This window comes from Nicrophorus vespilloides, unplaced genomic scaffold, assembly GCF_001412225.1.
Source record: "Nicrophorus vespilloides isolate i.1.1-1 unplaced genomic scaffold, Nicve_v1.0, whole genome shotgun sequence".
NCBI lineage: Eukaryota > Metazoa > Arthropoda > Insecta > Coleoptera > Silphidae > Nicrophorus > Nicrophorus vespilloides.
In genome coordinates this window covers 31,320-56,831 of record NW_017096258.1, presented here as the reverse complement: position 1 = coordinate 56,831, position 25,512 = coordinate 31,320, and the positions used below count along the sequence as shown (strand labels likewise).

At 32.5% G+C, this 25,512-nt stretch overlaps 1 protein-coding gene across 1 annotated transcript in view; it reads right to left on the bottom strand.

The window, feature by feature from the left end:
- Nucleotides 1-121: 121 nt before the first annotated feature.
- LOC108556451 (nesprin-1) overlaps nucleotides 122-25,512 on the bottom strand; it is a 50,472-nt gene continuing 25,081 nt past the window's right edge. The window contains exons 19-26 of the mRNA XM_017912584.1: nucleotides 22,344-25,361; nucleotides 14,051-14,356; nucleotides 9,026-9,177; nucleotides 2,313-3,123; nucleotides 2,098-2,256; nucleotides 1,829-2,041; nucleotides 1,509-1,769; nucleotides 122-267 (exon numbers count right to left, since the gene is read on the bottom strand). Of these exons, the coding sequence (XP_017768073.1) occupies nucleotides 157-267; nucleotides 1,509-1,769; nucleotides 1,829-2,041; nucleotides 2,098-2,256; nucleotides 2,313-3,123; nucleotides 9,026-9,177; nucleotides 14,051-14,356; nucleotides 22,344-25,361 (5,031 nt within the window). The 3' untranslated portion in view covers nucleotides 122-156. The remainder of the gene's footprint in view (nucleotides 268-1,508; nucleotides 1,770-1,828; nucleotides 2,042-2,097; nucleotides 2,257-2,312; nucleotides 3,124-9,025; nucleotides 9,178-14,050; nucleotides 14,357-22,343; nucleotides 25,362-25,512) is intronic.

Below are 25,512 nucleotides of genomic sequence, written 5' to 3'. Positions count from 1 at the left end.
GTTTTTAAAGTCGTATTCATTTATATTTCTTTTTATTTCAAATTCAAGTGTGTTCGTAATTTGTTTGATGTTATATAATTTTTTTTTGCGTGTGTTCAAATCGGTTGTAATTATTTGATTGTTTTTTTTATAGTTCATTATTATCTTTGGTTTGGTTTAAGTGTCGAGAGGCTCCGAGTCCGGTGTTCCTCGCTGCATGATGAGTTTGATGCGCTCATTCCGAGCCATCATTTTACTTTGCAACGCGCGGACCCGGTCTCTGCACGCCTGGACCACGTGAAAAATTCAATACAAATTGGCGCCAAAACCGAAATTCAAATTCAAATAAATAATAATAATAAATAGAGAATGAAAATTAATAAAGAGAGAAAAAGAGAAAAGGGGGGGAACCAAATAATCAGAGAGGGATGGTGAGGAATTGCAGCAAATGATACAAAAAAAATAAACAGAACAAAATGATCCGTGAGAAAACAAATATAAAGGATAATCAACAAACAACAACAACGAAAAACAAACAAAACAACAACAAAATAAACTAAAAAAAAATAATAAACAAACAACACAAACAAAAACAAAACGTCCTTGATCCATGTACACATCTCACGTTCTCTCCTTCCATATATGATTGATGTTAGTAAGTTTCGTGTAAATATTGTGTGACCAACGAAAGTAGTGAAGATATACAAAGATCAGCGTGTGTGTGTATGTGTATAACTGCCAAAACCGAAACCCTTGTTTTTTTTTGGTAAGGTAAGTGTGAAACCCCAAATTGAAAAATTATTTAAGAATTTGGAACAAATAAATAAGAGTCAAGCAGATACACCTCTAAACCGTCTACTAGCAACGTGTGATGATAAAAAAGCGGAAGCATCCAATTTTCCTTCATTTTAATTCACCCCAAAGTTAATGCCCCCAAAAGAAATTATTAAATCCAATAAATAAACCCCAAAAATAAAGGACACGTGGGATGAAAACTAAATAAATAGTAATAAAAAATAATAAAAAAAAATAATTTAAGTGGAAACACCTTGATGATTTAAGAATACTGACAGTATTTGAGTGAAAACAACAACAAAAATAAAAAAAGAAAAAAAAAATACAAATCACAGCCACCCCAGCAAACGCCCTCCCTTACTTACACAACTCTTCAGTGATGAAAGAGTATTTGTAAGAATAATACAAAAAAAAAATAAATAAAATAAAAACAAAATCAAAATATAACCATCTCATCAAAATGTTTCCGAGAATAGATTGATTTTTGGCTTCGTCTTATTATAATATTTCGTGAATATCAAGTAGTATAATTGAACTATTGCTAGCTACGGCTGTGCGATTTTTCGAAAAAATAAATAAATAGAGAATTTCTCTTCGGCACGAGAATGTTTGTAAATAGAAGAAACGAATGTTATTTCATTTTCTTTCTTTTCTGTTTTAGTCGATTCTAAACGCAAGTAAATAAAAACAACAACAACAACGAAAACAAAATGAATACGGTAACAACACCCTACCTGTTGATCTCTAGCCGCTTGGTCTCTGTCGTGGGGAAGATGCGTCGGCGCCATGACGGCCCTCAGCTGCTGCTCGACCTTGACGATCTGCTGCCTCAGCTTCTGCACCTCGGATTGGTACTGGTCGACCTGGGCGATGGAAGTTTCGAGCTGCACGCATTGATCTTTGATGCCGCCTTGCAGGACGTCCAATTCACGGATCAGATCCTTGGCGGCGTCCGTGACCTTGGAGTCTCCGCCGATACCGGAGCGGAAATGCAACTGTAACATAACACAGCAAATGTGCAGACTCGAATTGATGCGAAGCAGGAGAAACGCACCTGCAATTTCTCGACTGATAGCTCGATCTTCAACTTCTGATTGTGAATGTCGGCTAACATTTTCTCCCTGACGGCGTGCTGATCACGCAACGGTTTCTTCTTATTTTGCTGAGACTCCAGCGAGTGCTTGGTCTTCTCGATCCAGGTCCTTACGTCCTTCATCTTCCTCTCGCATTGCTCCCATTCTTCGGAAGTCTCTTGTAGACTAGCGTTCTGTAAACAGATCAAACGTTATAGTAACAAGGGGTGAAGGTAAACGATGAACGAACTCTTTCTAAGATTTGCATCTCGACTTCGGCCTTGGCCTCCTCGGCCTCTTCCATTTTCTGGGGCAAATCTCCGACGTTCGTTACAGCGCCGATGTACTCCAATTCCTTGGCCATTTCGCTCAGATTCTTGGCTGCGGGTTTGCAGCTCTTGACGGCATTCTAAAACAGTAATCGGTGTCAAATTGTTTGGTGAAAAAAATAATAGTAGATCGTACCGAGTAGTCGTGCAATTTTTGCTTGGCCTCTTGCAGTGTAGTAAGTTGTAGGGGTTCCTTCAAGAAGACCTTCTTGTCTTGCACCCAGGCCATGACCGTTTGGTGCAAGGCCAGGAAGCGTTGCCATGCGTCGATGGTCTCGCTGATCTGCTGCTTCTTCTCCTCAAGCCACGAGTTGACCTGGTGCAGCTGCTCGGTCAGATTGTTGATGGTCGATTGTACGAGAGCCTTCTCGTCCTCATCCTTTGTCTTCTCCATGATAACCTTTCCATTCTTGATTAGCTTCTCGAGGCGATCCGTGATAGATCCGATTTCGGATTGGATCTGCTGCAGATGCTCGTTGAGGACGTGCGGCTCGATGGAGCGATCGCGGACCTTCAGCTCGGCCTCCTTGATCCAACTCTGGACACCGTCCACATCGCGGAGGTAGTCGGAGCGGACGGTACGCGCCTTCTTGAACTCCCTATCTTTCTCGTCCATGTCGTTGCTGAGCGCTTCGGCCAGCAGTTCGAGATTCGTAATTTCCTGCGAAAGATCTGTGGGTACGAGCTGTTGCTCCTCCAAATACTTATTCCTGATACCAGTGAGCAGGTCTTTGGCTTTCTGCACGGAACTCTCCACGTGTCCGCGCAGATCCTTCAACCGTGATTCGGTCTGCTCGACGTTCTCGTTCCAGACGTAGAAGTCGCGCACTTCGACCTGCAGTCTCTTCAGTTGATCCTTCGAGGATGCGATGCGATCGAGAGCGTCCCCGATGGCTTCCAAATCCTGGCTAGTCTTGTTCCGTTTCTCGTTAAGGTTCTCCAAAAGCCTGCACAACCAACAAAAAAGAACAACGATTAGTTCAGAACTTTTCAATACTAGTAAATGTATGTTTCTTATTTTTATCACTCAGAATTTTGCTGAGCGTTAGGAAAGTCGCAAAATGGCGTGGGATCCGCGTGCGGCGCCTTTTGCAATGGTTATTTTTAAAGAAAAGCGCGTGGCCCCAGTTTAGATTTGAACTGTGCCAAAATAAAACCGAGTGCTTCTTTATATTGTACGAAGCGGGAATCGGCAACGGACAATAAACGTACGGGTGATTCTCGACTTCGTTTATTTCTAGGAGGGTGGAGGACGTTACAGGTTGGCACCACCTATACGAAGAGGTGGATTACCGTGATTCACCTTCGACTTTCTAGGCTTCCGAGCACGAGCAGAATCAAAGAAAAATTAATAATATTAAATGTATCCTTGCAGAACGGAGAACCACACAAAACAGTAGTGACACTGAGACAGTCTTTAGGGTAATATTCAATAGGGAATATTAGTTAAAAACACTTTTGCACTTTCTAAATCCTATCTTCTTTTCTCGTTGCCTTCTTTCGTAATTCGGGGGGAGAATTGGTTTTCGGTTGGTTCCTTGGGCTTCCGTCGATCACTTCGCCGATCGAGGTATCTAAATCTACTAAATTCTTTTGGTATCAGGCGGTGCAACGGCTCCAGCCATCCAGCTATGCTCGAAGTTCGGGGCGATTTAATTTTGAAATCGGCAAATACAGTTACAGATTAGGACGTCGCGACGCATTTAGACGCCGTTCTGCGGCGGCGCGACGCCTCGTCACCGCCTCCAAATCCACCGTCTCTCAACCCCCACGCGAACTGCATGTGCTTAACTTTTTTCCTATTCTTTCTGAAATAAGCACCGTCAACTTTAAGGCAACTTCTCAACTTCCGTCGCATTTTCTGACACTCGCATCATCCGCAATAAATAGAATTTTTCGATTTTTATAAATAAAATTCGTCACGAATCCTCATAGCAAATGAATAGAAATAAAAATCTATGGACGGAACACCTGTTTACCATCTCCCTCCATCTCATGATCATCATCATCATCATCATCATTTCGCCGCTAAATTTAACAGGAGGATCGCCTATAATGTCAATATCAACGCGCTTTCGAAAATCAGGCGCGCGACCTTTGCTTTGGCGCTTATTTTTTTATCTAAAATTAAAGACCGAAAGAACAACAAGCGAATAACGTGCACCGCTTTGTTTCTTCCTCGCATATTCAATACAAAGAAACGAAATAGATGAAACCTGGAAATCGATTCGAAGAGGCTATATTTAAATCTCGCCGGAAGCACAGCCAACATGCACACAAAAATAGTACAGAAGTCTTATAAGTTAAATCAATTAATCTAATAATCGTACAACAAAAAGTCACGCACAAGAATTTTATAAAAACAACACTGTGCAACTGCAATAAAAAAATATCAATATGATAATTCGTTAGTGCGAACAAAAAGTTAACAATTACGTATAATGTATATATACTGACTGTGCATATTATTAATTTAAGAGTCGAATTCAATATATTTCAAAAGGAAGTAAACGTTTTTTTTTATGTTAATTATAGTAAGTCGAAAAACCATTTAACATTTGTAAATAGATTGCCATTCGGGTTTCCAATGTAAATATTATTCGCTCAATTCTTATTTTAGATAATTTTGGCAAGAAAACTTTAAACTCTATTGAATGAACTTAGCGCTACACGATTTTTTTTCTATCTAGTTTAATTTAGCATCAGAACATTGTGTGAGCAATATTTTCTGAGAAATTTATAACAATCACGAACTTATTTCAAATACTTTAAATAATTATGTTACATTATTATATAAATGAGATCATCAAACGCTGTAATCATTTAGAAATACCCAAACATTCTATTTGTAATCAATGAAAACAAATACGCTGCATACTTTCAAATAGTAAATCATAGTGAAGTGTATTCATTCATAAGCAAAGCTGATTATAGTAAATCAATTACGTTGCATATCGTATTACGATCTAGCGGATGCTTCGAAATGTCAAAGATCGTAAATCTTGGCCGATTTAACACATCAGCGATGCGGATAATTGCGAAAACCACATCAACTCATTATTGTGTATAGTATCATTTTCATCCTAACCATAATTAATGACCATTTAATACCACGGTAAAAGATATCATAGCACATTATAATCATTCTGCAATTAAACCATCAAATCTAGCAGAATAAACACGCAATTTTCTTCATTCAATCTTCCATTAAAAAAATACACCTAGTTCTTTTTTTGCATTGTCGATTTGTGTATTAAGAATTTAAGTTTACTATAATTAAAATGTACTTTACAAGTGTAAGAAGACACAAAGTTGTCAAACGTCAAATTGACCAGCAACCTTGATTCTGTAAAAATATTCAAATCATCAATCCAATTGTAGCTGATGACATTTGTTTAACTTTTGTGAACTGTCAAATATGAAATGTCAGATTTGCTGTCAACGTGAATTCTAGATTCTAAGTGTTAACAACACTAACTGCCAACAAACATTATATATTTTTTAATATTTGCATTTCACATATGAGATAATAGTAATAAAAATGTAATTTATGTTTTGCAACAGTTTGCGAACTGAAATATTAGAGAAGAGGGACCAGTTGTGCGGTCTTTGCTGCATTGCATTGCAGCTGTATTTAAATCAGTAAACAACGATTGCTGCAACCAAAATTAATTTCGATTTTTTTAGGCACACTTTATTAAGCAGAAATGAACACAAGTTGCAACATAAAATAATCAATATTCTAATGCGTAGGAATCGATTAAGAAATATGTTTTTTTTTTGTAATAATAGTAATAAGAAACTACTGGATTTTTTTTTGAGAGATCGACATTGAAATTCCGTTTGAGTAGAAAAAAAGAAGAGAGAAGTAACAATATTTAGAATTTCTTGGCACCGAAAAATGCACATCAAAGTTCATATTCGAAATATTCCGATTTGACTAATGATATACTTCGCAACTGATCTATCTTCGTACATTCAATTTAAAAAGAGTTTAGAGATGATGTCATTTTTATCTATTTACTATTAAAATAAATGTGATTTTCACGCTTTTTACTTAAATTATGCGTATATTTACGTAACATCGCAAAATGACAGCTGACACAAGGTCAAATATTTTATATTACTAATACTAAAGATGATTTTAGTATATTTTTTTAAAATTTTCCTAATAGATGTGTTTCACAACTTATCTACTACATCTTTTCAGTTTTAAAAAAGTTCATGATGTCCACCTGTTTAAAAATGCTGTATTTTTTCTTTGTCAAATATAATAATGCTGTTGGACCACCAATGGTGACCGGTTAAAAACTGTAGTCAATGGAGCCTGAAATTTCCACTCGCCAAATGTCAAATTGTGCTCGACCCAGACAGGACGAGTGGGCGACGACCCACACTCGATCACGGTCACTCAATTTCAAAAGAAAATAAATACTCGCGATTTATTTCAGTCCACCTCTTCATTCGAGAGGTCCATCAATAATATTCGAACAATTTAAAAGCAGGTATTTTCAATGTTACATACTGAGATTACACTCAGCTCCAAGAAATTCGAAGGACTTTACAGGAAATTTTACTATTTTATTTTTAACATCTCAAATATTCCAGACGTCATTCAAGAAAGTTACATTCATCATTTATTTTTCATAAGTTGGTATTATGATTGTTTCAACTACTTATTATTATTTATTTATCCACAGTTGGCAGATGATAAAATCATCCATCAAAATATTGACAGTTAAACACATTGCTTAACTTTCTTAAGTAGTCATATACGAAAGATGCCACCGCTCTTGAGTAATCAGGAAATGCATTCGATGAAGAAAAAAAGGAAAGCATAACAAGGGGAGATATATTTAGCTACGTGAACTTATTTTAGGGAACCAAGCTCCTTCTACTTAATTTTCTTCAATTTAAAACTCGTTCACAAATGTATCCTTTCATCCATTCATACCCAAAAATTTACATATATTTCATAATAAAAATACCGCAGAAAAAATTTCGTACAATTTCCATATAGATATTTTTAATTAATTAATATTGACAGTTTATTGCTAATAAATATCAGCGCCATCTATAAACATGTTTATAACTAAAACATAAAAGTATATGCATTACAAATTGGCGCTTTTAGAACAATGAAAATACAGTCGTTAAGGCACTGTTGTCTTTCGGTCTGTAAATATTGTGTAGTAAATAGTTCGTTTTATAGTAGAACTGTTTATTTTGTCGTAAAATCTGGCGTAGAAAAACATCTTTTAATAAATTATGGCCTAGCATAACTTCGCATCCGTTTGATTTGCCAACATTCGCAATACGGCGTTTGTTTGCCAATAAAAGAAGAAAACAACGAAATTCCATTCCAACGTATATGATGAACTTCATTTCAATTTGCTTATTGACGCACGTCTCCTTGATTTGATACTTTCTTAATGGAATTTTCAATTTGTGGAATCAGAATGGACAAATCACGATATTAATCTTTCAATACATGAAAATTTGAAGACATAGGAATTCCATATTTCATGATTAATTACAGGAAAACGGCGAAGACCACAAATCATTTAGTGAACTCATTGATAGGCCATAGTTTTGTTTTTAATTTGAATGTTTAACAATGATACAATTATCGTACGTAGTTGTGAAAATTTTCGAAACTCAATTAATTAGATTAATATCTAAATTTCCGTTTTATGCTAAAAAAAATCGAAATGAAGAAACACTGAATTCTCAATTTTGCAGAAGTTCTATTCATTATTCAGTAAACTTTGGTACATCAGATCATCGGTGAAATATATAATGCAGTCATATTCGAATTCCTGTATAATACATAGATATTTTTGTTTCGCGAAACTGTAAAAATAGAAAATACGTAGACTGTATCTATTCGTCTGCTAAGCTGAAATCTTTTTCGCGCAAAGTCTTACGTTTCTAATTTAAAGAATGATAAATACTATTTACTAAAGAATACATCGATCCACAAATAGACCAGATGCGTGACGTTGCAGATGTAACAAGCAAAAATAAATATATATAACAAAAAAATATATGATACAGGATGAAATGCGAAAGACGATAATCTGTAATCCTTTTCCTTCATTCCTGGGAGGAAGTAATTAGCACGTGGCACCGTTCCGACTATCACACGATGCGGAGGACGATGATGATGATGACGATGATAATAATAAAACTCGTTTCAATCGAGGTCCAAGCGAGAAACGGTGCTCTCCATCGGATCTATTTCCGATCTAGCACACGGGGGTAACCACTCCAGAAATTTCTTTGGTCGACACGGACAGTCGTGTCGCTAAACTTTTAATTCTTTCGTTTTATTTAGGATCGAGTGGTACGAGTGGATGGATGCCACGTAAAAGCCTGGCATCGGGCCAGAGGGGAAGTCCCCGACTATGTAGCTATTCTCTACTGAGGAGACGACGACGTTATAGCGGGGCACGCAACGCCGCGGCGGGGGAGGAGGTCAGCACAGGCAAGGCTGTTGCGGCTTTCAAGATCATTGACACAGATATTTCGCAACCGTCGATTTATATAAGCATATACGTTTACAGGATAGTCCATTCAAATTACCCATGCTTTTAGTGAGGAATTGCAACCAGAGTATGTATATATTGTATTTTTTTTTGGAGGCAGTAGAGGCTTTTCTTTATATTTAGAACCGGGTTTTTGGTGCGTGGGAGCGAGGTCGTGTACCTGATGGAGAGAGACGGATAGTGCGGACATAATGGGATGCGCTCTGGGGAGATGGATCTGTGTATATTTAGAGACGGGGGATTTAAAAATACCGGTGGGCCGGCTGCGCGACAATTTGGAAACAAAACTAGCTAGACTCACCTCTGGTGGTGGCCTCCGAGGTTCTTGAGGTGCTCGGAGAGCGCCTTCGCCGAGGTCTTCGAGCACTCCTCCAGGTACAGAAGAACCGGGCTCGATTGCTGAAGAATTTCCTCGAGCAAAGGCTTCAAGGAATTCGCCTCCGAAAGCAACTCCTGAAAGAAAAAAGACATAAACATTTATTACCAAACTTCATATTTAAGGAAGCAACACACTACTTCTAGTAATTTAGTAGTATCCATTACTACAATAACTATTACATGTACTTGACTTATTGCTTAGGATAAGATCTATACTAATTTAATTATGTAATAGGTAACTTTAACAAATAATTTTCAGATATTTATTCACAAGATATCCAATTCTAAATTTGAGAATTATACCATTACGCCATTATACACATTTTAGTATCTTTCACTACCAAATCAATACTTTTAGTAACGTATTTTCGATATGCAACAATATTAATATACAATGAGTAAATCATATGTATTTTCGAAAACAATTAGTGACATCTGTAATGTAAATATGACAGCTAAGTTTGACACTCGGTTTCAATATTATTACCGTATTATTACAGTATAATGATACATATTTATACATATTTCAATTTGACAACTTATTTATCACCATGTCCATTAATATTGGTCATATTGCTAATGCTACTACAGTGTAATAGTGCATCTATACTAAGTATGACATGTGACAATGACATATGTCATAATGACATTAAAGTCTGTTTGTCAACCAATTATATAATATTCAATCCAATGTTTTTATTTTGGTAGTCATTGGTTGTAATGGAGTTCGATGACTCAAATAAATGTATGTCACTATATTTAGTTTCAGCTGTTAGAAAAAATATATCCGTACACATTACACTTTATATCTCATTTGAACCATAGAATGGATGCAGCAGTAAAATTAAGTAAAACTCATTACAAAACGAAATTTACTTCTAGAATAGAGTACAAATTTAGCAGCAAACTTTCATAAAACTATTGTTTTTTTATTAATAATAAATAAATTTAAATGAATACTTGAGTTACTAATTATTTTGTTAAACTATTTCAATTCAAACGTTAATGAACATGTACTTTTTTGTAGTTTTTGAATATATTTCTATTTTCAGATCTATTTCGGTTCTATTTTTAGTAGATGAATAACCCATTGTAATCTGATTAGCCACAGCTCTTTCAACATATTTCTCTGACCTCGGGACAAACACATTAGATTTATTATATCGTTTAAAAAAAATTGAATGATAGTAATACATAAATAATTTTAGTTACAAAGTTCAAACTAACAACAAATATTGAATAATCATGAGTTTCCAAAAAAGTTTGACATTTAAAAGCTGTCAAATATAAAATAATTGACGTATGTCATTAAATAATACAAAAATTACAACAATATTAATTATTATTTAAATTAAATGGTTTTTGCTGTGTACAAGATTCACAGCAATACATTTTATATAACGAAAAAAAAAACAATAGAAACATATAACTTTTCAATTGTTTACATAACAACGCTTCAAATTCTTATTCATATTTATTATATAAATTTGTGTCCGAGAATCATCGAAACTGAAAAAATATAACGAGAGATAAGAAGTGAAAAAAGAACTATATATATTTATACAAAACTTGAATAACATTGACCCAGTTGCTATTTTAATCCTCGGAACATATTTCGGTTATGAAATCACACACGCATCTGATTAGCATACATCCGAATTTCAGCATTTCTTTTTTTTCCATTCAAAAATTCAACTGATAAAAAATATAATAATAAACACATACAGAGACACACACGAAGCGAAGAAAACAAGAAAATTTAACATATCGTTAACAGAAATACTTAAATTGATGTTCCATATATTATCGAAACAAATGTTGATATCTAAATTTTTATAGTTTACCAATACTTCATATAATTTGGAATTTAATGGTTTTAGTGTTAGCATTAAATTATATAAGATCACTTATGTATAATTTAAATATAAAATTTCTGAAATTGTTACTTCTAAGGATTTTTTTAATTTTATAGAAGTTCTAGAAGTCCAGGAGGCATTCGAAACTGGGTTATCAAAGTTACATCACAGATGTCACCAGCAGTTTTATACAACATTATAATGAAAGATACATCATTCCATTTACATTATGGAATCTTTTGATAAAATATGTTAACTAAACAAATAGAAATAATAGATAATTTGAAAATACTGCATTTGTTTAAAATTCACTTGCTTTAAAGCTAAATTTGTGTCAATATTTTTATAAATAATATAATTTCAGAAGTAATTATTTTAATCGACGTTTTTATATTAAATCTACTATCGAACTGATGAAAAATATACAAGCTTAAAAAAAATAATTTTAGAAGAATTTTGTTCAAAATCAACAATTCGTAAATATTTTAATTGTAATTTAAGTATTAAATCAATTATGAAACTGAACTATAAACATAAAATCAAATAGTGTACAAATCGTTTTACGACCGAATAAAATAAGGTCGTAAAATGAAACTCTTGGCATTACTCGCACAATGAAAGACAAACAAAACACAAACGGTTACAGGGTTGCAATTTATTTGATTTATTTTCACGTTATCCCAATATTACTATCTTAAATTTGAACTAATTGTAGGTTAAGGTCGTTAAAATGAAAAGTCGTATTCTCGTTAATAAAAAAAATATGTATAAATATCGTTTATCATTTAAAATGTTGCGAAAAAATAATATGTAGATAAAATATTGCGATAGTTTAAAAGTGAGTAAAATGTTCGCGTTTTTTTAACCAGTAAATATATAAATTTTGAAATATTTGAAAGCTCATAAAAGTTAAGCAACTGTTTGGATAATCATTTTCGTTTAAATAAATTAAACAATATGATTAATATTATAAATAAATCTAAAGTAAAAATGATTAGTAAATTTGTTAAAGGCAGTGAAAGTCTTTGAATGCATACTTAGTAGTCAAAGCAAATCCACTAGTCTAGACATAAAAAAACGATTGTACGAAATGGGACAATGAACCGGATTCATTCATACGGCAAATTCAAAAACAATTAAATACTAGCAACGTTCATTTTATTATTTTGTATTTTGCGTGAAAAATTTAATCACGCTTCTAAAAATAGTCTCTGAAACAATGGCTTACTATTATTATTCAAGCGTTTCCTCGCACTTGAACGTAACTTCGTAATTTATATAGTAAATTCCGAAACATATTTCATAATTAGTGAAATTGCTTTCGATTAACTCGGGTGTTCCACAATACTCGTAGCTTCCTCAGCTTGGATAAATATGACTCATTTATTTTTCGTGCATAGACGACGTTAGGATGTACGCATTAATTAATATAATTAGTTTTATTCAAATAAACCTGACAAACTACAAATTTTAAATCTATTTTTTTTGTAATTTAAGTTGTAAATAAATTGAAAGTAATAATTTCAATAACAACAATTGTTGTTCAACAAATTTTGTATTTTTTCTTAACTTTAACCATTTTATCAAATTTATTATATTTTTTTTTCTAATAAATTTTATGAAACAAACAATGTGTACAAATTTATATAAAATTAATTAATTAATCCAAGTTAACCGATTACGAAAATGTTTTCAAATGTGCTAAAATCGGTAAATCAATAAATTAAAAAAAAGTTAATTAAGTTTGAAGAACGTAACGTGTATGTTGTAAAAATAGATTCTATTCATATTTGCGTTGATTGAGAAAGTACTAATGGATATGTTCGGAGTTCGAAATTGTTTCAACCTATTAACGTTTTCTTTTTTGTATCATGTAACAGTGAGATATATTTTAGTAAAGATGACATTAACAAAAATAAATCAAGGCATTTTTATTGTTATTTGTTAAAATATATAAATTCCAAATGGTAAATTTGACACGAATCCATGTCAAATTTAAAAAATGATATTTTTTACATACATTCAAAAATATCATTGATAAATATTGCCTAACTTTTATGAAATGTCAAATATTTAATAAACTATAGAGTTGTTTAGACTCCAATATTTGTTTGTAGTTGCCATGTAGTCCATTTTTTTATAACCTAAAAGGTGACAGCTGTCATTACGCAACCCATTCAAAATTTAATGTTAATTACTTCATTTACTTTACTGAACTCAAGAATATAATTTGTAGTTAGAAAAGCTGTAAAGAAAGTCAGAAATCTGAGAAATTGCTTGTTGATATTTTTTCAAAATTTGATAATTCTTAATTTATACTATACTTAATTGATTAGAAATGGTTAAGTTGACTTTAGTGAATTCAAGGATACAAGCTAAGATTAATAGTACCAAGTTTATCAGTTTGAAGTTACAAAGGCTTTACTGAAATACGGAAATCTGAGAAATGACATCAACATATTATTTGAAAACTTATTAATTCTTCATTTATAGTGAATTTCATTCATTGGAAGTGGTTAACTTTACTTAAGTGATCTCAATAATACAAGCTAATATGAATACAAGATTGAAATGTTCATCAGTTTGAAGTTGCATTTTGGAATCTCGCATAACGAACATTTCGTTTAATGAGAAAAATGACTCGATTAACGAGCGACGTTTCGCATAACGAGTGACAATGAGAAGAGAAGTTCTGAATTGCGCGCCTTCTACATCATTTTTAAAACACATAATATGTGTATTTTTGAATATGTTTCACTATACGAGTAAAAATCCGGGTATTTTGGAACGGATTGGAAGTTGTGAACACTACTTTAATAAAATCAATAATGTACTAAATGTTGAATGTTTAGCAACTTTAAAGTTGTGTTAATTATTAACTTAGAATTATTCTTTACTTTAAGAAATTCAAGAATTCAAATAAAGATAAATATTACAAAGTTTTTCATATACTTATCAATTTGAAGTTATGTAAAGTTTAATATGCTAATACTTGTTCTATAAAGTGTACTTAACTGTTTGCAATTACATATTTTTCAGTAGTAAACAAGCACAAATTGAAATTAAGCTTTATAAATGTGTTTTTTACTTACCTCAATGGATTTGTATGTAGTTATCACATGCTGCTTATTCCTGACGACGGTGTCGACGTGCTTGGACCTCTCCTCGATTCCTGTAAGTAGGCTCTCGAAGTGCTGGCAACGTCCTTCGAACGTCTCCCAGACTCCGGCCAATTTGTTCATGATGTCCTTGCGCGACTCCAAAGTGGACACCAGCTTCGTCCACTCTCCGGTCACATCCGACAACTGTTGCTCGATGGTCTTCCGGTTCCTCTCGTCCGCATGCTGCAATATCTCTGACGCTCTCTCGCGCAGCAAGTCCAATTCCCCTTGTTGATTCTGCAAACGCAACAAACAAAATATTACAAACTACGATCAACGCATTCACTATACATTATTTGCAGCACACGTCTAATCAGTTCAACGACTGTAAAACGAATGAGATAAGCCTTGCGTCTACCACTTATGATTCAATCCGTTTGATTACGATATTCGTACATTGCATTTCCAAACGGAAGAACCGACACATCAAGTTCAACAATAACAACTTATAGTTATTTTCAACTCAAAATTACATTTTTTAATAGAATTATTTCATTTGTAATAAATTTCTTTTTTTTTAATAATATTTATTCGATTTACCATTAATTTAGTAAATTCTAAAACCAATTTTCTCACCTAATGAAAAAAAATAAAAATGTTTTCAAAAAAATAGTATTCATTAATAATAAATTGTTTACAATTAAATTTACATAAGAATCTACTAAAAGATTGTTACATAAATCAATTTTCGAATAAACTCGAATGACATCATTGACTTAATTAAATCATTGCAATATGTTAACTGCAACGACATTGAAACATCATCATCTCGCACGAAATTTGCAATTTCGTTAACTCTTTTACATTTGCATAGTCCAATTATGAATCACGCTTCAACTATAAATAAATCATGCAATTCTCAGAACGAAAACAGTTATTTTGCGTGTATTTCTCAACCCAATATTATTTTTTTTTAAATAATTTATGATAAAGACATGAAAGTATACAAGATAGATTTATATTTCTGCAAAAAAATTAGTAACTTAATTCATGGCAACAAGAAGAGTGAATCACCAATTTCAATACTTGGATCAACACGCGTTGCTTAACATTTTGTAAGCTGTAATAATCAGACGAATAATTTAGATTATTTCTTTGTAATATGAATTCTCGTTTTCATATTTGCAACGAATTTTGTAGACGGTTTTAATCGAGTAAACTCCTTGCATTTATTTATGATAATTATTCCAACGTTGACCTCATCATGCATAAAAGAATAACAACGTCCTCATTTTAACTCCACAATTGTCCTGCTTAAACAACTTCTGCTAGTTTTACTTAGCAAAATGTTGGAATACATTTATGTTAATAATACAATTCATGAATAATATTAATTAAACAATTTTTAGAATAATTTTAACAAAGTTTGTTAATTTGTTTCGAAAATATCAATTTAAACAAAAATCTACAGAGAATACATTTTATCAGATTCAGAATAAAGTTCCAATTAATAAGGTAATTCTACCCAAAAACCTTGAATAAAAAAGCAATTACTTTTAAAATGTATGTTAAATAGGTATTGTTTCGACGACATGACCGATTCAGACATTTGGAGGACACCGGCGAAATTCTGTATTCTGTATACAAACGCGTTTTCGAAGAAGATGACCGAAAAAAAGAAAATAATAAACCATGAAGCAAGAATCGTCTACATCTTTAATACTAAACAGTATCCATACAAATTAATTTGATATTCACAACTGTCATATCTGTCAAAATTGACAGTTAAATTGACAGCTCATTGATATTGGTGTTAAATAAAGATAATGTTTTTCATTGTTATAATATCTAGTGAACTTTACTAATTATATATGAATTATAATTAATATGTATACTTAATTCATGTAACAATCGCATTCTTAATTTATTTATTTAAAATTATTTATATGTTAATTAATATTTAAAAAAAAAATCAGCCTTAAAGTGACAGATCTGTCAATATTGACAGTTTATGTCAAATAGCTCATTTAAATTGTGGTTAAATAAAACAGTATTTTTAATTGTTATAAAATGAATTGACGATAATATGAAGTGGACTTTACTAATTATATATAAATTAATATTGATATGTAGTATTAATTTATGTAACAATCGCATTCTTAATTTATTTATTTAAAATTATTTAAATGTTAAATAAATTTTTTAACAATTTTTTTCCGCCTTAAAGTGACAGATCTGTCAATATTGACAGTTTATTTGACAGTTCTTTAAAATTGTGTTTAAATAAAAACAGTAGTTTTAATTGTTATAAAATTAATTTACGATAATATGAAGTGGACTTTACTAATTATAAATAATTTTTTTTAACAATTTTTTTCCGCCTTAAAATGACAGATCTGTCAATATTGACAGTTTATTTGACAGATCATTAAAGTGAGAGTTAAAATAATGACATTTTATTCCTTGACAGATTAATTATTATATAATAACGATAACATTAAGTGGACTTTAAAAACATATTTAAAATAAGGTTAATATTTGAATTTAATTTATATATTGACCGCATTCTGAAATTATTTCAAATTAAATGTTTTCCTTCCAATAAAATGACAGATCTGTCAAATAATTTGACGTTTCATTAAAGGTAAGTGGCGGTAGCAGGCGAAATTGTGCTTGACACAAGCTAAGTGAAGGGAGCGGAGGTTTAAAAAAGAAGATTAAGGTTAAAGCTATGACAGATTAAATATGCACGGATTCATTTATTTCCATGAACTTTTATGAATCATTATGTAATCCAAGTTATTTACAAGGAAACATTAACGTTAATACCTTGTGATAAGATTAAAAAGCGACAAAACCGTTAACCAGATTTTCCTCATATGCTTATTTTTATTAAGTAAAAAACTATTAATAAACATTCCGTGCTATATTTTCATTACGTAATGAGTAACGCATATTTACGAAACGTAACGATTTCGAATTTATAACATAATCCTTGAACAATTACAATCATTTGCATTGAAACGTGCCATTATTAATATTTCCATGTATTACATTAATTAACTTAATTAAATATTATTCATTGGTAATTAATAATAATAATAAACTATAATCAACGTTATACATTTACAATAATAGTTTATTAATTAAAATTTATAGAAATCAATAATGAAATATCAAAATTAGAACATCAACTTTATTGTTTTTTGTTCGTTTTATTTTCATTTAAACTTTTTCAAACATTTGTAAAATTTGACTTAATTAAGATTCGAACAAAGAATTGCATTTTAACCTAGATTTTTATTTGTAAATTGCATAAACGTCAAAAGAATTTACGTTAAAATCTAGATGGTAATGGATGGACAATAAAGATCGAATCGAAAGAGACCTGAAGTGGTCGACCTTAAAGAATGCAACTCAGAAAACATTAACAAGTTAAAAAACGAAATTTATAACATGGCAATTTCTTCATCCCACATGACGTAATTCTCTGACGTAATAGTGGTTATGTTTTTTTTGTGTGTCTTTAATTGACTGAAATAGCGAACATCCACCTGAAAAAATTATGCGTAATTGTGTATGAAAGTAATTGTTAATACGCTCCAGTTTTCTTTACATCATCAACGCATTTAAATAAAGCATTGAAAAAAATTCCAAGAAGAAAGCTGATTTATTTTTACATATTTAATATCATGTTTCTATGGCAACTGAGATAATAACTATTCTATTTTTATATTTCTCTGTAACAATTTATAACATTTATGTAAAGAGTTTAAATATTTTGTCTTATTTCTGCAAATTTTCCAGAAGATTCACTATTATTATTTAATCAATAGTTATTTCGCAATGATTTCAAAAATAATCCATTGTGTAAATCGATAATAAATGATTCATAGGTTATAGTTGACACTGTCAATGACAAATAAAGAAATTTTGTTTTTTTATGCAACAAAAATAATATATTTAACGAGATAACACAAACATCGTTACTTTATTAATAAGTTTCTCCTTCGACGTTGTTTACAATTGTAACACAATTATTTACGTTCCACTCGAAAAACACGTTCAATTTATTTATTTTATCTATAGCATCGAAACACTTTGCCAAAAATAGTAAATATTCATGTATTTCGTTCACGTTATTAATCTTAAATTTATTGAAAGCTTCCTTGACATTATCCATGATTTATAATATGACTTTCTCAAAATAAATTAACCAAAAAAAAAACGATTCAATGCGAGACACACTTAATTCCATACGAAATGCATAGACAATTAAAAAAAATACGATTTTTTTTCAATAGCTAAAATTAAAATCACTTACATAAGTTGCTTAAAAAACGTATTTACATTTGCGAATATTTTTTTCCTTCGATCTTACGTAAATAAAAAATTTGGTTTATTTATAGCAAATAGTGTAAACATTCATCTAATAAAATTTATGCTAAAATATAAAGTTTTTTTTTATAAAATCAATCGTTTAATTAAAAAAAAACATCTGTATTGATGGAGATCGATTACGAATTGTGCACAGTAATAATAATCCTTTTGATAACAGAGAACGGGAGTTCGATAAACTTTATCTAAGCGATTGCTTTCGATTAAACACGAACTTCATACATAATCTCGTTCGTTGTCAGAAAATATTACTTGTTACTTGTTTTACCGCAAAATTAAACCGCATTTTTGTTGTTATTGTTATTATTCCATACGCTTGTTGATTCAAAGCAAAAATCGTTGTTGCATAAATCCATGTGTGTGTTTTTTTTTAGGTTGGTGCTGTTGCATATCCTTGTGATATTCTGTTTTATAGAATGTCATCGCAATACATGTCATATTTTTGGTATGATGTCATTATTTATTTTCGCTGAATGCCGTGTGCATAACTGAAGGTTTTTATATATACATCTTTTTTATATAATTCTATTTGTAATCAAAAATATATATGTATATTATGGTGATAAATATAAACTAACCACATACGATAAATCACAAAAAAAGTTATTTTTATTTACTACATTTTGACATTTTTATCAATCTGTCACTTCATATTTGATTTAACCTATTTATATGAAAATTCAAGATTATTAATTATTATTCACATTTTTTTAAATTTTAGTTTGTATTTTGACATTTATGTCAAATTTTAGTTGCAGTAAAAAAATGTCTAATTTGTTATTAATTGCTTAATTTAATAAAATATATTATATTACTTTATTACGATATTTTTTTATTAATCTCTTTTTGTTAAGTTTGACAGTTTGTATTTTGACTTTTTCACATTTACGTCAATTTTTAATTACAATTTCTTTTAATTAATTACTTTTTCTGACATTGTTTGTCATAATGTAAATTTAAGTTTATTTATTTAATACTTAAATTATTTACATTTCTTTTTAATTTGACAGTTTGACATTTACGTCAAATTTTAATACACTTTTTCATATAAACAATTTAAAAAATATAAATATTACAAAAGTTATGAACCTTTTTCTATAAATTATATTCTTATTGATGTTTTTATAAAAACTGCTGAATCTTAATCTGGTCATCACATTTCGTCTCATACAGGAAACTGTAAATCGAATTACTTTTCACAATCTGTCACCAATTCCTGAGAAAATAAATGCGACATGTGCAATTATCCAAATGTATTTACATCATCGTCTGAATCGAAAGACAAAAGCATCCATTATATTTACAAGATAAAATATTTATGCACATACGTAAAATGACAGATGTCAACGTGACAAGTATATTTTAATCATAACACTGTCATAATTAATTGATAATCAATTAACAGTTATTTACTAATTAAAAAGATTCAATTTAAAAATATATATCTAAAATTCTTGGAAATATTGGTTAAAACTTGCTATAATTTGCGTATTACAAAAGTTTTTATAAAAAAAATATAGCTTAGATACATGAAAATATCACAAAATCTTAGTTATTTTTTTTTTAAACAGATAAGAAATTACATTTTGGAGACGAGAGTTCAAATTGCATCAGGACTATAAATAGCATTGAGTAATGAGCAAATATTTGCGAAACGTGCAAAATTTTAAGAATGATGTAAATTCTGGATTTTTTATGATATCCAAATTGTAATAAATGAAGTTACACTATTATTTATTTATAAATTGACCATAATTTGAATCAAAGATATTTACTATTATTAATAATTGAATAATAATTCCATAATAAATTCTTCTCTACGATTTGTATAATAAAAAACGAATAATAAGTGACGAATTACATGTCAACTCGTTACGTAACGCGCATATTATATTATCTGTACTTACGTAATCATAACCTAAGTAATAAACTGAATACATTGACATGTGTACTTTAGGTTAATAAACAAACAAACAAAACGTAAATTTGACATGTCTGTCAATTACAGTTTAATCGAAATTTTAAAGTTGGTACTTAGTTATAAAAGTTACCAAATAAAATCCTCTTCTTCGTAACAGAATTATTTCTTTGCAGAAACATAACTAAAACTTGTTCTATCTGTTTTAAGTATGCTTATGGTAATTCATTCAAATTTTATAAAAACCTATTGTATAATGCTTATTAATAGGTGTGAAATGAAGGTATACATTTATCGTTTTCAAATGTGGAGTAATATATGTGTTTTTTTGAAGTGGTGATATCATATATACCTATAAAATAGTCATGTTTGTAAACAGGTAATATTTGAAGCCATGACCATAACACATATATTCATGAGATAGTAAATTCTTTTGCACGTATTAACATTCTTTATCTGATGTCACCTTCATAAATGTTAATTAACATTATGTTTTTTTGATGTATTGAACTCATTTTCACTGCGTATTATAAATATTTTAATAAATTTATTAGAGAAATTAAAATTCGGTCTTTCTGCTCAATTATTTTAACTAAATTACATCTTATATATGCTTAGAAAATATTTATATTTAATGATTAACCGATTAAGTAATATTAAATATCATTTAGTACATAATTTTATATTATATTTCATGTTTATATCGAAATTTATGAATCATTGTTGACTTTTGATTAATTCATCATATTTCATAATAAGTTTGTAATATAATTCGAAACCATATACAAAACGATATTAAATATTTATGTAACAAAAATCTAAATCATCAAATCCAGTGAAATTTCGTCTCAATTTACAAAAAAAAATACGTATTTTGTGCATATAATTTGAATAAAAAAAACAGAAAGGTTTTTGAGTATTTAATTATTGATTTTTTGAGGATTTCTCGAAATACAAGGTCTAATTTTTTTTTTATTACTATTATAGTATTGATTACTTAACTTCAAGTAATTAAATAGATTGACCCAAGAAGAAATAGATAATTTTTAATATTAATAAATATAATTTTAAATTATTTTTTTTATAATTTTTAAACTTTGATAAAAAAATATTTAATGCGATTGTGTGTACTCTTATCGAACGTTGAATTTCATTAAAATGTCGGTCGGAGATTACAATAAAAAAACTCACGCTGGATTTACGAGGATTTAGATATTTAACAGAATGAAATTTTAAAAGTGAAATATTGCAACAAAAAAAAAACAAATTTTAATGAGTATTGCTGTGCATTGATTGATTTCGAACCTAATGCAATAATTTTATGATTTATAAACGTAAAGTATGCAAGTTTTCCTGTTTGTTAAAATAGAAAATTATTACCTTAATAAATTTCAACCCTTCCTAAAAATCCGATCCCTAAAAGTAATCCAATAATTTTGCTGCGCGTTGTAAATGCGTAAAATAAGTAAGTTTATAGTAGTCTTTATATAATAGTTTTTTTGTAATAAATATCGTTGAACTAAATAGTCGGCACTAAATGCGTGTGTATATGTGTTAATTGACTAGAATCGCGTATACACGATGCACTCGTGCGAATGGAAAAGCCGTAACTAAGATGCACGAAAATTCGATGTACTGTAGGTCGGATAAGACCTTGAGCGTTGCTTGTCCCACCACCAACCATCGTAGCAGCAGGCGGTGCCGCTATCAATGATGTCATTCATGTGATACTGTGTATTGCCCATATAGAAACTAAAAGAGGCTGCCACAAGTGACATCATCGATAAAGTTATATATCGGGGAGACTCTTTTGAATGCTATTTACCTACACGCGCTCGGCGAAGCAGAAGAAAAAATGAAATCATAGTCTTGACCCGATGGTCGAGACCATCATGAATATTTATGTCTTCGAGCGAAAGTGGACGCGCGTTTCATCACCGCAAAATTTACGTATAAAGCAGTACTCACGTTTATGTCGTTGAGAACGTGCTCGATCTTCTGGATGTTGAAGTGCAGACCGGCCAATGCAGACACCGGTTCATCGGTGAACTGACTCCTCGCGACGACGGCCTTGACCTTATCCAAAGTACCGCAGTAATCCTTCCACGACTCCGCCACTTGCTCCAAGCGCGCCTTCTGCGATTTCGCCAAATTGAGAGTGTTCTTCAGCAGTTGAGTGCACTGCTGTTGCTCTCGGCTCAGCTCCTCCTGCTCGTTGGGCGTCAAACTAGGCCAGATCTTATCGGCAGATTGTTGGATGGTCTGCGAGACCAACTCTTTCATCGAGTTTTCTGTGCTGAAGAAGATCTTGTGCTCCTCCAAATCGGATAGGATATTCTCGAAATCGATGCCGTCCTTGTCGCCTTGCATACGAATCTCCGCTTCCTTAACCCAATCGTTCAACTTCTGCTTAAGCTCTTCGTAGTGTTCGCGCAACGCCTTATTGCTGAGCAAATACTTCTCGCGCTCTTCCAGCTCTCTTGGGAGAGAGGCCAGAAGAGATTTAGCCTCGGACAGCTGCTCCTGCAGCGAACTGGGAACGCAGGAATCATGCTTCGTGGCTTCCTGCACTTGTCGAACCCTATCCAAATACTTGTTGACCTCTTCCGCTAACTCTCTGTGTTTGTTCAACTCGCTCTCGACGCTCTTCAGATCGCGTTTCAGTAATGGTCTTGATTGTACCGTAGTCTCATTGGCGTGCAACCAATCCAAGATCTCTTCGAGCTCGGCAGCCAGTTTCCTGTATTCTGCAGCTGTATTCTCGTGGATCTGCTTTTGTTTCTCTACGGCCCTCCTCAGATTAGTTAGGGATTGTTTAAGCGATTGTATTTGTTCTGTAATGCTATTTCTGTCTTGTGCCGATCCATCAGCTGCAATTTGTTGTCCCTTATCGGCGGCAGAAGCCAACATAGCTTCGCACTCTTGTATCTTGATAATGACATCGTCGTACCTCTCGATCTTCTCTTCGATGGTCGTACCGGACTTCTCGATGTCCCTTACGATCTCAGTATATTTAGTTATGAAAGTCATGATCTCAGTTATTAGCGCAATGAATTGTTCTCGCAGCAATAACAGTTGCCTCAATCTAGCGATTTGATCTTCTATAGATTTGATCAGATCGTCTTGCATGCTGATAATACCCTGTAATTCCGCTTTGTTAGCGCCCGGAACGTCGCTCAATTTAGCCTTGTTCGCTTTAAGGTCCTTCAAGATTCTCTCGTAGGTACTCAGAATATGGTGGACGTCGTCCACTTTACTTCCAATAGGTTTGCTAAGTTCCTTAAGCTCATTTTGGATGTCTTGCATAAATTGCACGCTTTCAGCGATGCGATTTGCAGCTTCCTTCTGCTGATTGATGTTCTGTTTAAGCGCATTGGTGCGATCCATAATCAAATCAGCGATGCGCTTGTGTCTATCTTTCATGTTTGTCAAAGTCTCATTCAGTTCCAGCTTGTCGCTTTCGCTGATCGTTGGTAGAATAGCCTTAGCTTGTTCGGTGATCTTATCGATGTCCTCTTGGACCTTCCTGGACTCCTCGTTAAGCTTATCGTACTTTAACAATTGTTCTTCAAGAACCTCCAAGTTTGGAGCGCGGATCTCCGCTGAAGTTGCCACTTCGGCTTCCTTCAACCAATCGATACAATTATTGATGTCCTCTTCAAACTGCTTCCTACCTTGAAGCAGATCCGATAAAGCTTCGATCTTGTTCTTCGATTCATTTTGAAGAGTATCGTATTCTTCTTTAACTTCATCAAGCAATTGCTGCAAGCGGATACGATCCTCTTCGTCGCATTCCTTCAGCACGTTGTTACCCAACTTCAGCAGATCGTTAAGATCACCTTCGTTGAACTGCCTGATTTCCTTCTCGTACTTGTTGTGCTGCGCAATCTCCTGTTGTACTTTATGTGATTTCAGTGGAAGATAACCGCTGAGCTTACGAATTTCATTGTTCTTAGCTTTGAGCCAAGCTTTGGCCTTCTCGAGGTTCGCTTCGAGATTTCTTCTTGTGTTGCAAGCCGCAGTGATGCGATCCATTTCAGACTTGATCTTCTCAACAAGTTGCACCTGTTCCAATCCCAAATTCTTTAAAGACGCTTCCAATTGATTTTGCTCGGATGGTTCAATTTCGTTCATCATATTGCTGACGCGTTTAGATAATGTTTCTTTAAGTACCAACTTGTTATCGGCATCCTTGAGGAGCGATTTAAGTGAAGTCAGTCTTTCTTCGGCTTTGCGACTCTCGTATCCAAGAGAGGTTGGTTTATTGAGCTCGGATAATCTTTCCTTGCACCACAGTCTCGCTTGTTCAATTTCGTTTCTGGTATCATCTATTCCCTTACGCGTCGTCTCTAATACTTGAGCCTTACGTTGGAGACGTTTGGTAATATCCTTGTACCTCCTATCAACGCCCTTCATTTGCTCTTCGATCTGTTGAGAGTCCAAATTATTGACGAATTCGAGAACGAGAGCGGCTAGACGTTTCACTTCATCGACGCGTTTAGGTCCTTGATCGTCGAATTCGGCTTGCAACTCTTCTAAAGCAGATTGCTTCTGCAGACAAGTCAATCCGGAGCCCTTGTCAACGGCGTCAACGCGTTTGATCAGATTATCGAACCAGTTGTTGATGGTTTGGATGTTCTGCCTGTACTCGTCGATGACATCTTGATCTGCCTGCTTCTGCGAAATCACCTCGCATAATTCCCTCTCGAGATTGTCGAGCATCTTCTCCAGTTCCGCGTTTTCCTGCGTGTTTCCTGGCAGTTCGTTGGTCAAATGGTTGCGTCTTTGATTGATGGAATCCAGCAGTTCGTTCATGTTGGCCAGCTCTTGCTTGGCGGCGTCAGCTCTCAGCTTGCTGGGTCTCAGCTTCCAGTCGGTTACTACCGCCTTCTGCCCAAGAATCCAGTCCTTCAGAGCTAATCTCTGCTTAGCTTTTTCTTCGAAATCGGAAACCGATGATGTCAGGTTACCGAGATGAGATTGTACCTAAACCAGAAAGAACGCAAAACGTTACTCAACATCAACACCTCAATATATACTACAGCTTCTACTGAAATGAATACTATTAATGTGGATAGATACAGCGTGCAAGCTAAATGGTATATGAATGGTTTACTTGTGCTACTAACCTTATCAA